The sequence below is a fragment of the Rutidosis leptorrhynchoides genome, chromosome 4 (assembly GCF_046630445.1).
Source record: "Rutidosis leptorrhynchoides isolate AG116_Rl617_1_P2 chromosome 4, CSIRO_AGI_Rlap_v1, whole genome shotgun sequence".
Taxonomy (NCBI): domain Eukaryota; kingdom Viridiplantae; phylum Streptophyta; class Magnoliopsida; order Asterales; family Asteraceae; genus Rutidosis; species Rutidosis leptorrhynchoides.
The window spans coordinates 240135645-240152785 of record NC_092336.1 but is presented as its reverse complement, the minus strand read 5'-3'; the positions used below and the strand labels follow the sequence as shown (position 1 = coordinate 240152785).

Below are 17141 nucleotides of genomic sequence, written 5' to 3'. Positions count from 1 at the left end.
TTTTTATATTATTGGAAAAGACACTTTTACAAATCTTTTTTCATTTTTAACATAATGGACCATATTTAAATGATATGGGTTAGAAACAATCAAACCATCATCAAAACTCAAAAGACAAAATAGTAATATCACATAATCAAACTTATGGAAATAAATGAATTCAAAGTTCTGCATATTACACAAGGAAATGTAATGCAATGCATAAAACAGCAAAACAAACACTTAGGGTGACAAATATATTACAAAGCCAAAAACCATAACATTAGCTAAGACAAGTACTTCCAAAATGCAGGGCGGTCTCTTGATATAAGTAAAGCTCGCGATCCTAAATAGTCAAACGAAGGACAATATAAGTTATCCGGCCCAACGGTCTCTTTAATCTTTTGACCACTTCCATAATCACTTGTAAATGGTTTCAAGCCATCATCCTTATATGCATCAAATACAAACAATCCTAACCCGCATACACCCATGGTTAAATTTGAGTCACCCCATACTTGTGTTATAGCTTTATAATGTGGGTGAGCATTAGATTCAGGTAAAGTGTAAGTGCTGATTAGCTTTTGCTTGCGAATGGAGAATTGTTGGATTTGGGAGGCCGATGTTGGTTTTCTAGTCGATGATTGTGGGCCACTGCAGCCGACATAGATTGAGTCGCCCTTGGAGAAAACTGAGTGGGCCGTGGTGCCGTATTTTGGAATCTTGAGACCAATCCCAGATGGGTGACGAAAATCTAGTATATTTATTGAATCTGATGTGCAGAATACGCCATCGTTCCCTTCTGCTTCTGCTGAGGTCACCCTGATTACAAAATATATATCAGAATCAATACATTTGGTGCGGCATAACCAACAACTTCTGAGTGTGTGTACAGATCAAGTTGAGTTGACCCACAATACAATTTCACCATGTATTATGAATAAAGTCATAAACTTTAATAACTATTGTGTCAAATATGATATCAAATCATCTAATAAACTATTACTGTTTTACAAACCCCTTCAGCCCACTTGATCTGTTACCCTTTTAATTAAATTTTTACCTCAACCCGTGAAATAAGAACATAAACCAAACAGCCCATTTGCATATAAATGGGTCAAAAAAACCCCTCCACAATTAACAAATCTAAAGGACATTCAATAAAGCACAACTATATATCAAGAACCCAAAAAAAAAAAAAAAAAAAAACAAGACTGATATAAGACTTACCTTTGACGAACACCTCCACCAAGCTCAGCATCAGTGTTATTAATATGAAGTGCTGAAATTTTTTTACCACTAGAAGAAACCGATAGTAACGGTTGAGGGGCGAGAGACCCCACATCCCACAAAGAAACAGTTTCTGCCTCAGCCACAACCACCTTCACCCGGGACCTCCATTGCAAAGGACTCGTGTTTTCCATTGCTGAAACACAGTTCTGCAACTCCCACTTCATAATGTGCTCTCCATCACGAATATCGTATATACTCACAACTTTCTGATTACTTGCTGTTGAAACAATAAGTGGGCCACTAGGTTTGTACCACCATTGTCTGTTTTCAGGAGTCAAATTAGCCAAATAGTGTCGTCTGTTCAAAACATTGTTGGGTAATGGAGCCAATGCTGTTCTTGTATTAGTAATTCCATCTTCAATATAAAATGATTTTACTTCTTTGGTGTAAAAGTCCCATGAGCAAAAACCTGAATCCATGCTATTACCAGCAGATGCAGCCACTACATATCGTCCAGCGCAACCGTCTGCCCCAGGTGCACGTACTATCCAACAATCTCTCCACATATTAGGTGAGGCTTCAAATGGAGCCTTGTATATGGATTTCTCCTGAAGTCATAAACAAACATTGTTATATATATATATATGTATGTATTTTAAATTCAATATTGCATTAGAAGTGGCAAGATGGGCACGTATGCAGGTTGGATAAGATAGAAAGGGTGTATCTTGCAGGGTTGCAAACACAATTTACATTTTACTTGCATACTTTTGGAAAACGGTTTTAGAAAGCTATGTGTTAGTGATAAGTCATAACTATAATAGCGAGATATTCTTGAAGAAAATCCAACTTATTAAGCAGAAACAATTTGGAAGGTTAATATGCATATGTTATTTAGTGACTTTCAGCCCGTTTGAGATTAAACATGACCCAAATCAACCCCGATCGTAACTCAGTGATACACTACCCATTTTATGTTACACTAACTAATAAAGTTCTTGATCATTTGTGTCCTGTAGGGAGAAAGTAACACTATTGACTAAGATGTATAACCGACTTATAAAAACATAATACAGCTGATCTGCATATTTGATAAGCATCAAACATATTTACTAGCAAGAAATAATTAAAAACTGCATTCTGAAATAACTATTTTACTATCTGGGATTCTAAAAAAAGTCAACTTGCATACTTGATATGCATCAACCACACTTACTAAAAGAAAACCATTAAAACTGCATTGTAAAATAACTAGCTTCATGGGGGTTTTGGACAGGCTAACTTGGATACCTAACATATAGTTTGGTAAAGGATTCAAGAATGGCTACCCTACTAATAACATCCTATTACTGATGATGAACTAAAGTGAGGTTTGGGTGAGGGTCTACACTAATAATTCAAGCTTGAAGTCACGGCATTTGGTGTAACGTAGTAGTCAGATACGAGACAACATGTGTGAAGTTACTATATAAAACACTCGAGATATATTAGAGTTTGCTTAACTGTCACCAACACTTGAGATATATTAAGGTTTAAATCCTGTCTAGGACGAATATTTAGTGGTGGCCAGGAATGGATTGGAAACAGTCAGGAGTAAGCCTGATGCATCAGAGTATGGGGTCGGATTACTTGTCCTCACGGGTAGCCCGAACAGGGAAAACCTTCTACCTTTTGACTTTTATTTGAGATATATTAAAGTTTGGTTAACTGTCATCACACATTACGATCAATTATACGATTATGATACTTTAAGCCACACTTACCACTTAAGAGTTTTTCATGTATGTGAGCAACATAGTATCTAAACATGTAGAATAAATCAATCAGATATGTTATAGATGCCATAAAACAACATTATGTACCTCAGAGTTGGCGATATCATAAAAGGTGCACGAATTATCATCATGAGCAAGCAGAACCGACTCTCCCTCAGACACAAACCAGCCACCAGTAGAGGTCTTGGGCCCAATCGCATTTAACTGATTATTGAAACTATCATCCATCTCCACCTCAAAAACGGTGAATGTCTTATTTTCTTGCTCATCAGAATCATCAAGTGTTTCATCAGCTCTGAGAGTTGTCTCAACATCACCTTTTACAGTACTAGTATTTGGATTATCATGTGATTTTGAGCCTACTGCACTGTCAGTTTCTTGAACTTCACATATCTCCAAACCACCTCTCCCGGTTGCAACTTTAGACACATCCTTACTCTCCGATAAGTCAATTTTTGTCTCTGCAATAACTAAAGCAACCGCATTTTTCAGTGTATCTTTGCTTCCAGAAGTTGCTTTTAGTGTTGACCTGTCTCTAAGAAGCTTATGGTGAGGAAATAATCTTGCTTCTAGCTCATCGGTATTCAATCCCTTAGCTGAACTTTTTGCACCGCTCAACTCCTTAGAAGGACTACTCTGTTTCACTACAGTAATCTCAACATTATCTTTTTCATTTACATTGATTAAACCTTTCTTATCTTTCTCACCACCAACAACATCACCCATCGCCTTCTCAATTCCTGCAACCGTTTCCTGAATATCAGAAAGCATCAGTTTTGAAGCATCAGGATTGTTCAAATCAAGCATCTCCTTAGTCCTCTTAATATCCGATGCTATCCTCTTCACCTTTTCTTCCAAAAACGCAAGCTTCCCATGTAGTTTACTCGGATACTTACCACTCGATCTCCCATTCAAAACATCTTCACTTACTCCCTTATCATTCAACCTATCCAAACTACTCCCTCTACTCGACGCCTTCCCACTTGAACCACCAAAACTCAACCGAGCACCTTTCTCTTCATTTTCAATCCCATTTCCCGACCTCAACCCTACACAAGACTTCGACTTGAACTTCTCAAATATCTTAACACTTTCAGAAACTTTCATCATAACAGAATCCGAATCACACTTTGTTTTCAAGCTACTAATTTGTGTTGTTACATTTTTATTCCTAGATTCCTCACAAACTTCACTTTTCTTCTCCAAATTCAAAACTTTATTTTTCAAATTCACACTTCCATTATAAGAACTAGGTTTAGAATTAATAACCCCTTTCTTCTGCTGACTATCCTTATCTGAAACCCTAGTTGATCTACCAACACTAACACTTCTTTCAATTCTATCAATTTTATCATTCCTATCACCTGAAACCCTAGGAACCCTAGTTTTACGTACATCAGATGTAACTCTATTAAATTCAAAAGGACTAGAGCTCCTACCTCTCGGCACACTCGTTGACCACCTCGCACGCGACTCGACTCGATCATGTTTAACAATCAGTGGCACGAGCGGTTTCTGTGGCTTTGCTGCAGCTCGAATACGAGACGTGGATCTGGAACTGTTAATGTTTTCTTTTCCGGTGGAGATATTGCTTCGATCGGAAACTGGAGTTGTGCTTCTGAGTGTTTTTGATGATTGGACGGTGGTGATTTTAACTGCGCCACCGCCGATGGCGGCGGCGGTTTCTTTGTTCCGGCGTACGGCGGACATTGCGATTTGAAATTTGTATTGGATAAATAATCTTTTTAAGGCAGCAGATGTTGGTTTTGGAGTTTGTAGATTTGGTTTGAGGATAGGCGGGAAAAGATGAGCTTTTGAATTTTTCGTGGTTATGTGTTAATCTCTGTATATACCAAGGCGTCAGTATTTTTTTTTTAATCAATTTATTTATATTTACTATTTACTATTATTATTATTATTATTATTATTATTATTATTATTATTATTATTATTATTATTATTATTATTATTATTATTATTATTATTATTATTATTATTTATATATTTACATTTATATTTATATTTATTTATTATTTATATTTATATTTATTTATTATTTATTTACTAAGTAATAATAATAATACTCCTTTTTTAGGAGTACTATTTACTATTCCTATTTAATATTTATCGCTGATAGCGATAGCGATAAAGATAGCGATTTTCTTTTAAACTTGGTATCCATTTATTTTAGAAAGGGCAACTTACATAAAAAGGTAACATATTTTTTCCGTTTTTCTATTTTATGTAACCTATTTCATTCGAATATAAAAAAGAGTCTTTTTCAAAAGTTAATCAAAAAGAGGGATGTCGTTAACTTTTGTTAACTTTCTCAGTTAAGTGTAAAATTTGCATAACATGTCAAGTCCTTTATCGACCAACATTTTCAACTCGCGATTTCGTCATTTCAACGTATATTTTCGACGCGCGATTCCGACATGTCGTTACTAGAGTTTTCGATCAACGTTCTAGAGGCGCGTTTTCAACTTCTGATTTCGAGGCGAGTTTTCGAGGCGCGTTTACGAGACGTGTTTTTCGAAATTGCGTTTCGAAAAACGCGTCTCGAAAACACTCCTCGAAATCGCGCCTCCAAAACGCTAGTAAAAACTATGGTAAAACGCGCGTCAAAAAACGCGCCTCAAAAAACGTGTGTCAAACGCAGGTCGAATACGCGCGTAAAAAACGTGCCTCGAAAACGCGAGTTGAAAATGTGGTCGATAAAGGACTTGACATGTTATGCAAACTTGACTGAGAAATTTAACAAAATTTAACGACACCCCTCTTTTTGATTAACTTTTGAAAAAATACTCCCTTTTTATATCCGAATGAAATAGATTACTTAAAATAGAAAAACAGGGAAAATATGTTATCTTTTATATAATTTGCCCTTTTAGAAACTATGTAATCCTAGAACGGCAACCAGTTTTGCGAGTAACCCGAAGTCATTGCGGGCAAACCTCCATGACAATGAGGGATTGATAGAAATAATTTGTCATGTTGGTCCTAATTTCCTAACAACCCTTATACAATCGGTTCTTGGATTGATAGGTATTTCTTATTTATTGTTGTTTGTATGTTAGGAAACGGTGATACATGAGATCGAAATATTCAAGTGTGTGTTTTGTGGTAGTTCAGAGGATAAAAGAAAAATGCATTAGATAAAATGGGACTAAGTATTGACATCTAAAGAAAATAGAGGGCTTGTCATTGGTAGTATATGAGTGTTTAACTATGCGGTATTTCTCAAATGGATATGGCGGTTTGTATCACGACCGGACTCTAAGTGGGGCATCGATCATTCACGTTGTTTATGAAGTTGATGGCAGTTTAATGATGACATTAAAGGCACGAGTGTATGTCTTCCATGATTATATATTATATGAGATTAATATTTACATGAATAAATGTTTCCAACATGTTAAGCAATCAAACTTGTCAATACTTGATTAATTGAAACGGTTTTTATGTAAACGTTTGACCACCCAGTTTATCCGATGATTCACGAACGTTATAACTTGTATATGACATGATAATATATATATGGACTTATGTATATGTTTAACATGATGAAATGATATTTAAGTATCTCATTATGTATATTAACAATAAACTATATACATAAAACAAGACTACTAACTTAAGGAATTCAAAATGATATCTATATGTAACGATTATCGTTGTAATAACGTCTTAATATTTATATATCATATTAAGATATATTAACACACTATGTTATCATGATAACATAACAATTTAACATACCATTAGATATAATAACAATGGGATTAATTACATTTAATGAGATCGTTAACTTAAGGTTTCAAAACAACGCATGCATGTAACGACTAACGTTGATTTAACGACTTAATTAAAATGTATATATATGTAGTGTATTAGGATGTATTAATACACATTTGAAGGACTTCAAGACATATATCAAAACACTCATACTTAACACAAATGGTTACAATTACATTTCCATTCGTTTTCATCAACAATTCTACTCATATTCATTCAGTATTCGTACTCGTATGATACCCAACTTTTAAATGTATATACTATTGGTATATACACTTCAATGATCAGCTCTTAGCAGCCTTAATGAGTCACCTAAACATGTGAGAACCATAATTTAACATCTAGCATGAAATATCTAACAAAATTACAAACTTATGGAGCCTATATCTTGACTCCATATTCACGTGAACTTACACCAACCATAAACACATTTTGATTCCAACTTTCATGCATCAAACACATCTCTCTCAAGTTTTCTCTTGATTTTATAACTGTTCTTCATCATCTTCATCAAAACCTACATCAATCTAGCTCATAAATTCAACCTTTAATCATCATACAAAACAACTACTCAAGAACACATCAAGAACACTTTCAAGTTTACTAGATTACTTCCAAGCTTTCTAATCCATTCCAAGTAATCATCTAAGATCAAGAAACCTTTGTTATTTACAGTAGGTTATCTTTCTAATTCAAGGTAATATTCATATCCAAACTTTGATTCGATTTCTATAATCATAACTATCTTAATTCAAGTAGTAATCTTACTTGAACTTGTTTTCGTGTCATGGTTCTACTTCAAGAACTTCCAAGCCGTCAAAGATCCTTTGAAGCTCAAGTTATTTTTTCATCATTTCCAGTAGATTTATCTACTATACTTGAGGTAGTAACGATGTTCATAACATCATTCGATTCATATATATATATATATATATATATATATATATATATATATATATATATATATATATATATATATATATATATATATATATATATATATATATATATATAACTATATTATTCAAAGAATATAACTTGTATTCACTATAACATAGTTTAGTTAATTATAAACTTGTTCGCAAACAAAGTTAATCCTTCTAACTTGACTTATAAAAACAACTTAACACATGTGTTATATCTATATGATATGCTAACTTAATGATTTAAAACTTGAAAACACGAAGAACACCGTAAAACCAGACATACGCCGTCGTAGTAAAACCGGGGGCTGTTTTGGGTTGGATAATTAAAAACTATGAAAATCTTTGATTTTAAAGTTGTTCTTCTGGAAAAATGATATTTCATATGAACATGAAACTATATCCAAAAATCTTGGTTAAATTCAAAGTAGAAGTATGTTTTTCAAAATGGTCATCAAGACGTCATTCTTTCGACTGAAATGACTATCTCTTTCAAAAACGACTTGTAACCTATAACTCTGACTATAAACCATCACTTTTTCTGTTTAGTTTCATAAATTTTAGTTTGATACGAAACCATAGCAATTTGATTCACTCAAAACGGATTTATAACGAAGAAATTATGGGTAAAACAAAATTGGATAGAATTACTAGTTTTAGCTACGGAAATTTTTATAACAAATCTATACTAACTATATCTTAGCTAACTTTCTTGTATTATACATGTATTGATAGACCATAGACACGTATACAATATTTTGACATATCATATTGACATCATCTATATATATTATTTCGAATAACCCATAAGACACTATATGCGATAATGCTCGAGTTAGCATATAATGGGTCGAGGTTAATTCTAAAATAATATATATATCATGGGTTGTGATCGAGTCTGAGACATGTATACAATGGGTCGTGGATTGATTCGAGATAATATGGGTCTTGAAAATATCAAGACAATATACTATATCGATTTATTTATGTACTACTAACTGTGGACTACTAATTATGGACTACTAATTATGGACTACTAACGTTGGACTGCTAACGTAACAACTTAAATCGTTAACACGTAATAAAAATGTTGTGAATATATTTCGATCATACTTTGATATGTATGTATATAATTGTTATAGGTTCGTGAATCGACCCGTGGCCAAGTCTTTTTCCGACGAAGTAAAAATCTGTGAAAGTGAGTTATAGTCCCATTTTTTTACGATATAATATTTTTGGGATGAGAATACATGCAGTTTTATAAATGTTTTTCAAAATAGACACAAGTAATTGAAACTACATTCTATGTTGAATTACTATACCGGATATCACCCTTTTTGAACTTTGTAACCTAAGAATTAGTGTTTATTATAATTGCCACTAATTGATGCGAATCCTAAAGATAGATCTATGTGCTTTGACACGCCCCAGTTAGAGAATTGGAACTGCTTTAGTACTTCGATTTTTCTCTATAGATGAGTGGTTCTGTGTTGGGGATATTCTAGATGCATTCTGTTAATGTCGGTTACCAGGTGTTCAATCATATGAATGATTTTTATGGCTATTTATGAAAATTGAAATCTTGTGGTCTATTATTAATTTGATATATACGTTAAACCTATAACTCACCAACATTTTTGTTGACGTTTTAAGCATGTTCATTCTCAGGTGATTATTAAGAGCTTCCGCTGTCGCATGCTAATTAAAGACAAGATTTGGAGTCTGCATGCTTGTATGATATTGTTTAAAAACTACATTCGAGAACTTATGTTGTTGTAACATATTATTATTGTAAACCATTATGTAATGGTCGTGTGTAAACGTTATAATTTTAGATTATCATTATTTGATAATCTATGTTATGTCTTCAAAACCTTTGTCAATAAAATAAAGGTTATGGTGTGTTTTAAAAACTAATGCAGTCTTTGAAAAACGTCTCATATAGAGGTCAAAACCTCGCAATGAAACCAATTAATATGAAATATTTATAATCGATATGAACGGGGCATTTCATTTGGCATCAGAGCATTGGTCTTAGAGAACCAGAAATTTGCATTAGTGTGTCTAACCGAGTTTGTTAGGATGCATTAGTGAGTCAGAACTTCGACCGTGTTTGTTTTAAAAACGATTGCTTAACACTTTTGTTGGAAACTATATATTGTTAACATGTAAATATTATGTGATATATTAATCTCTTAACGTGCTTGCTATTGTGTGATAGATGTCCACTTCTAGTACAAATTTCATCGACTCACCTAATAACAATGATGAATCAAATACATTTTGAGAAGATTCACAAATTCCGGAAGAAGTGGAACCAGAAAAAGAAGAACCGGAAGAAGAAGAACTGGAAGAAGAAGTTCCGGAGGAGGAAATGTTAAAAACCACAGAAAAACAGTTAAATAAAAGAAAATCCTCAACCAATGGACCAAAGTTAAAAATGGTCGATGGTGTCTCCGTTGAGGAGGAAAAATATTGGGAAAATTACCAATTTTCTGATGAATCGGATCCGATGAGGATTCCGATGAAGTAATAGAAATTACCGCGGCCCAATTTAATAAAGAAAAAGAAAACAATAAGGGAAATACTATCAAAATAGAGAAACCTGACCCCAAACCCGATGAACTATATGTTAACATGAAATACCCTGACGGAATATACCGTAAACACCCGTATTTCTTAAACTTTAACTATAGCCCGGGAACATCTAAGGGACCAGATTTTTCCAAACCATTTGTAAAAAGGACTCCTCGTATGAGTACTGGCCTGTTTATCCCTAGAAAATTAGCAAAACGAACCGAGTCTGAGGAAGATGAAGCAAACAAGTCTGAATAAAAGAGTTGAAGTCATTTACTCTTACCATGTCTTGTAATATATGTATGATAATGTGCTTGTACTTTTATGCTATATGTAAAATAGCGGTATGGTATGATTGTAAAATATTGTATCGAAAGTTTAAGCGTGAAATGATAATGAATTAAAGTTTTTCATGATAGAATATTATTTTGATAGTAGTAGTAAATTTTTGAACTAGCTATTAAGTATGAACTTTAACGGGTAGGTATCACCCGAATTAAAATTATAAAACGCTAATATGAAGAAAAGGCTTTTATAATAAGTTCATATTATGCTACAAAATACTACTCTTAATATTCTATATGATTAACTTAATTCTTTTGGCTATTTTTGAAGGAAATGGCACCGACTACCAGGCCGAACTTAAATATGAGCGAGGAAGATTTCCGTGCATTCCTTGCTGCAAACATAGCCGCAGTACAGGCTGCAATGCAAAACAACAACAATAACTCAGGGTCTAGCAGTGGAACTAACTCCACAGGAAACCGTGTAGGATGCTCCTACAAGGCTTTCACTGCTTGTAAACCTCTCGAGTTCGATGGAACCGAAGGACCAGTCGGATTAAAACGGTGTACTGAGAAAGTCGAATCTGTGTTTGCTATAAGCAAATGTGCTGAGGAAGACAGGGTAAAGTACGTCACGCATACTTTCACAGGTACTGCGTTAACATGGTGGAACACCTATCTCGAACAGGTGGGACAAGTTGCTGCTTACGCACTACCGTGGTTAGCATTCAAACATTTGATGAATGAGCAGTATCGTCCTAGAAATAAAATCAACAAGCTCAAAATAGAGCTTAGAGAATTACGAACTCAAGGATTCGATATTACCACATACGAACGACGATTCACCGAGTTGTGTCTATTGTGTCCAAGAGTGTTCGAAGATGAAGAAGAGCAGATTGATGCATTTGTGAAAGGGTTAACAGAGAGGATCAGGAGGATGTGAGTTCAAGCGCGCCCACCTCAATGCAAAAGGCAAGTCTAATGGCTCACAAACTCATTAACCAGATTGAGGGATGGATTAAAGAGCAGGTGGCCGAGGAGGCCAAAATGAAACAAGTCAAGAGAAAGTGGGAAGAAAACAGTGACAAGGGTCACCAATACAACAACAACAACAACAATCACAACCATAATCGCAACAACAATCACAACAACCGCAATATCAATCGCAACAACAACAATCGCAACCCCAACAACAACTACAATAACAACCACCACAACTACAACAACCGTCCCAACAACAATAATAACCGCAACAACAATGATAACAAGAGGCAGAAAATTCCATGCAAAAGGTGTGAAGGATACCATCCGGATAAGTTCTGTGCGGTAGTATGTACAAAGTGTAACAGAAACGGTCATAGTGCAACGAAGTGTGACGTCTATGGACCGACGACCAATAAAAATAACAGAACAAATAATTCTATTATTTGTTACGGATGCGAAAAGCCGGGCCATTTCAGCAGAGCATGCCCAAACCAAGGAAATATTAATGGGCAAGGCCGTGAAAGAGTCTTCAAAATCAATACGACTGAAGCGCAGGAAAACCCGGAGCTTGTTACGGGTACGTTTCTTATTGATGAAAAACTTGCTTATATTTTATTTGATTCGGGTGCGGATAGAAGCTATATGAGTAGAGATTTTTGTGCCAAGTTAAGTTGTCCTTTAACACCTTTGGATAATAAGTTTTTACTCGAATTAGCGAACGGTAAATTAATTAAAGCCGATAATATATGCCGGAACCGAAAAATTAAACTGGTAGGCGAAACGTTTAAGATCAACTTAATACCAGTAGAGTTAGGGAGTTTTGATGTGATAATCGGCATGGACTGGTTGAAAAAAGAGAGAGCAGAGGTCGTTTATTACAAGAATGCGATTCATATTCTGCGCGAAAAGGGAAAACCCTTAATGGTGTACGGAGAAAAGAGCAACGCGAAGTTAAATCTTATTAGTAGCTTGAAGGTGCAAAAGCTAATAAGAAAAGTTTGCTATGCCATTATTTCACACGTCGAGAAAATCAATTCCGAAGAAAAGAACATCAATGATGTTCCTGTCGCAAAAGAATTTCCCGATGCATTTCCGAAAAAATTACCGGGACTACCTCCACACCGATCCGTCGAATTTCAAATAGACCTTGTACCCGGAGCTGCACCGATAGCTCGTGCTCCTTACAGACTCGTACCCAGCGAAATGAAAGAATAACAGAGCCAATTACAAGAACTTTTGGAGTGTGGTTTCATTCGACCAAGCAAGTCACCATGGGGAGCTCCGGTTTTGTTTGTCAAGAAGAAGGATGGTACATTCAGGTTGTGTATCGACTACCGCAAGTTGAACAAACTTAACATCAAGAACCGTTATCCACTACCGATAATCGACGACTTATTTGATCAATTGCAAGGTTCGTCTATAACGACCCTCATTTTTCCATTCTATATTTTTCCAATATTAAATGCCCAACAATATAATTAAAACTTAATGATTAAACTCTAATCAACAATTGTTAAGTATTAAGAATTATAAAACATATTAATTAACTTTGTGTAATAATTGACAAGTTAATAAAAGATGGAAATGATAAGCTTATTAACTTCCATGAACAAAATGTAATAAACTAAAACTTAATGTATGTAACTAATTAATCTTAAACAAGTTTGGAATCATTTAAACTAATCTAAAGTACAAGGTTTAAAACGAAAAAGTTTCAAACCCATCCTTTGATTTTCCCTAGCCGAATTTTACCAAAAAAAGGGATGAAATGACCCTTTTGCCCTCCCATTTTCGGCCACCATAACCACCACCTTAAACCCTAACTTTTCCTCCAAGTATTTCTAACCTAAACCTAGTTCTAGAATGCTCCATGTGTGTGTATAAATAGGGAGCTAGGTTAAGGGTTTTCTCATCCCATTCTCTCATTCATAATCACCTCTCAAAATTACAATCTCTCCCTCTCCTCTCTTGGGATTTTCGGCCAAGAACACCACCACCACCTTCAAGTGATCTTCAAGTGATCTTCAAGTGATCTTCAAGTGATATTCACTGTGTTCTTCGTGTTCATCAAGATCTTCAAGGTGTTATTGATTTTTGGAGTGCTTTGATCTTCATCTTCAAGTGTTCTTCTTTTCTTATTGTTAATCTTCATCATACATTATCATGGTAAAACCCTAGATCCAAATCTTTCAAATTCTATCTTTCAATTTATGTTAATATTTATAATAATATTCATGCATGATCTTAACATTCATATTGTTCATGTAAAAAAAATATATAAATATACATATACATAGATACATACATACATACATACATACATACGGTTTAAAAAAAAGAGGGGAAAATGTTTAGATCTTCAAAACCCTAACGCTGTGTTCTCGAGTTTTTTTTAAGTGGAAAGGAGTGGAGTGAAAAAGAGAAGGGAGAATAAAGATGGAAAGGATTGTAATATAAAATATTTGATGGGAATTCTTGAGTTGAAATGATACTAAAAGAAAGGAAAGGATAGTAGTTAGTTATTTATATTCTTAAGTTATAGTGGAAAGGAAAGGAAAGTATTATAATATATAATTGTACAATTATACCCTTTTAAACATTTCAATTATTAGAATTAATTGTAAATCAATAAATCAAATACATGTATGCAAAATGGTTGAAATTCAAATTAATAAACCATAAATTAAGTCTATAGATAAATAAAAAAAATGCATGAAACTCCAAAAATCTATTTTAATCCAAACAAAAACAATATATGATCTTAAAACTCTGAATATAAATAAAAAAACCTCCACTTTTACGCTCCCATAATTTTTGCCAACATAGACATACGCTTATGAATAGGACATTCAAATAGAGCTCGCACTTTTTCAGGACGATCAACCAAAAAATGGTATGCATTTTCAGTATCATCATCTTCCATACCCATAAACTCTAGTTCTTTATAGATTTCTGCCTCTGAATAAACGTGCGGATGAGAACTCTCCATTACCTTGTTATATGTATATAGTGTCAGACATTAATAAAATATAATAATACCAATAACAATAATAATAATATTATATAATGTAATTTAATTCAATACCTTTGTACTTCGATCGATAGCATCAGCAACATTAGTCATTGTACCCAAGAATTTCGATGTAAAATCTTCTTCTTCCTCTAACTTCTTCAGCTTCCTTTTCTTACTTTTCGATTTAATTGGCAGCTTCCCATTTGATGGTGGTGTGGTTAATGTAGGGTTAACTTCATCGATAGTATCGAAGTTCTCTAAACCAATGTCATTAGTTTCAACATACTGGTCAATATCATCAATAGTTACAGTTATTGGCTCCTTAGTTTGTTGATTAGTTCTCTCTTTTGCAGTTGCAGCAGCTGTACCTGTTGCTCTATCCTTAGAAAATAAAAGTTGCAAACTTTCGTAGTGATGAATTACTTTTTTCCTCCACTTTGCAGCTTCAGGTTTCTCCTACAAAAAATAAAATAAAAACACGTGTAAATAATCATGTCTCATAAATTTTTAACATAAAGTTCTTTGAAAATAAATTCAAAAATAACCTGGATCAGCGTGTCCCATACTTCATCCTCAACTTCAATTAACATGGTTTCAGAGTTCCATCCAAACCCACTTAATTTAACTCCACGAAAAATATCATAGCATTGTGAGAAGTTATCTTTTAGAGATTTTAAGCGATTTTTAAGATGGTCTTTTTTCAACCCTTTATCTGGGAATTCCGTATTTAACGCATTCAACATATTAGTATATGCCTGCGTGGTGAATGAGCCATCAATTCGGTTACCATCTTCTTGTTCTTTTATCATAGCTTGAATAAAAGAAGCATCCATCTTTGTCGACCATTCTAACCTCTCCCTCTTCGTGCTACTTCCATCGTTAACACTTTTGCCCATAATTAATTCCTGCATAGTAACCAAGAACATTATATGATATATATATGTTACCATAAGATATATATTACCATCCTTAATGACCATAAAAATGTTATATTATGATTATTAGCCCAGATTGTAACATAAAAAATATAACAGTGAAACAAATTATCATACTAACTAATAACATTAAACTTTCATATAATATAAGTGATAAGTGTTCATACATTGAATCAATATTCTATTATTTAATAAACCAATATATCTAAACAGCATAATTAATTTCATTATCCGGATCCAACAAATATTGATCCCACATTTCAGTTGCTATTGTGCCTCTTATTTTTTATCCTCTATCGTCTATGTCACTTTGGCTACAAAGATGTCTATCCGGTCTTTTATTTAACACCTTGCGTACAACTTTATCCTCAATTGCTTTTACACGGTCTACCTCAAGTAAAAAAGTTGTGAAGAATACAACATGCCAAAAACACATCGGATTGTGTCTCACATGAGTAAAACGGCTCTGTTGTACTTCTAATTATAGGGAATCTTTTTTCTAAAACACCAAATGCACGTTCAATCGAGTTTCGCAGTGATGCATGACGAAGATTAAACAATTCTTTTGGATTCTCAGGTGAATGAGACGAGTATTCCTTCAAATGATATCTAACGCCTCTATAAGGTGCTATGAGTGAGCTTCTAAGAGGTAGGCCACCATCCACCAAATAATATCTACCTATAAATATAATACAATTAGTTTAACAGTATAAAAATAATAATATATTATGCTTAGGTTAAAATTTTTACCATCGGGTATAATTAACTTATCATTTCTAGCAAGAGCGTCTTTTATTATTCTCGAGTCTGATGCAGTACCTTCCCATCCACTCAAAATGTACGTGAACTTTAAATCAAACGTACATGCTACTAGTGCATTAATTGTCAGATATCCCTTACGGCCGCGATATCGCGGAGCATCTTTGTTAGGCACTCTCACGCTGACATGTGTTCCATCAATTGCCCCTATACAATTCTTGAAAAATGGGTAAAATCTTTTTTTAACTGCAATCTCTGACGGAACGATATCACCAGTTGGTTGTCGAATGTATTGATCTTCTAAGGATAATAGTGCATTCAAAACTTTATGAAAATGTCTATTGGTGCATGATTCTGATCGACGAAAAAACCAAGCGATTAAACTAGTTTTTAAATCATTTCCTATCATAAATAAAAATCTAGCAACTTTCTCTTCATCTGACATACGTTGAGTTGGACGAAGACCACCGTCACTCTCTAACTTTTCACACAATATCTTAAAAGCGTTTTCACTCATGCGGATAAGTTTACGACATTTACCACTTAACGAGAGGTCGTGCAATAGCTCATCTCGTACTTGTTGTCTATGTAACATTTCGTCAGGGCCACACAAACGACTTCTATTAAAAAACCTACGATGTGCGATTAGAGCCGTGATGTTAAAGCGAAGGGGTACAAAATAGTTATATTTTTACTACAAAATACTATTAAATACGATACAATTTTACACAAGTTATTTATCTATTTATAGAGTGAATATACCTAAACCTTGCTACAATACTCATAGGCAGTGTACCTAATCGTACAGTAGTGTAGTTTTTAGTAAGTCCGGTTCGTCCACAGGGAACTCGCCAAGTTTAACGCTATATTTTTAAAACTATATT

General features: G+C 34.1%; 1 protein-coding gene across 1 annotated transcript; it reads right to left on the bottom strand.

The window, feature by feature from the left end:
- Nucleotides 1-266: 266 nt before the first annotated feature.
- Nucleotides 267-16852, bottom strand: LOC139841512 (KIN14B-interacting protein At4g14310). The gene is made up of 8 exons (XM_071831726.1): nucleotides 16318-16852; nucleotides 15924-16177; nucleotides 15109-15468; nucleotides 14636-15019; nucleotides 14383-14542; nucleotides 3075-4798; nucleotides 1210-1820; nucleotides 267-801 (listed from the first exon to the last, which is right to left on the bottom strand). The coding sequence occupies exons 1-8, from the start codon at nucleotides 16850-16852 to the stop codon at nucleotides 267-269; spliced, it is 4563 nt and encodes a 1520-aa protein (XP_071687827.1).
- Nucleotides 16853-17141: the final 289 nt, after the last annotated feature.

What these genes read in the sequence shown, in the direction of transcription:
- LOC139841512 (XM_071831726.1), bottom strand. Translation starts at nt 16,852, where the DNA reads ATGTTACATAGACAACAAGTACGAGATGAGCTATTGCACGACCTCTCG. An exon ending in CACAATCCGATGTGTTTTTG is followed by an intron (nt 15,469 to 15,923) that starts GCATGTTGTATT and finishes GTTACTATGCAG; the next exon opens with GAATTAATTATGGGCAAAAG. An exon ending in ATGATATCGCCAACTCTGAG is followed by an intron (nt 1,821 to 3,074) that starts GTACATAATGTT and finishes TTATGACTTCAG; the next exon opens with GAGAAATCCATATACAAGGC.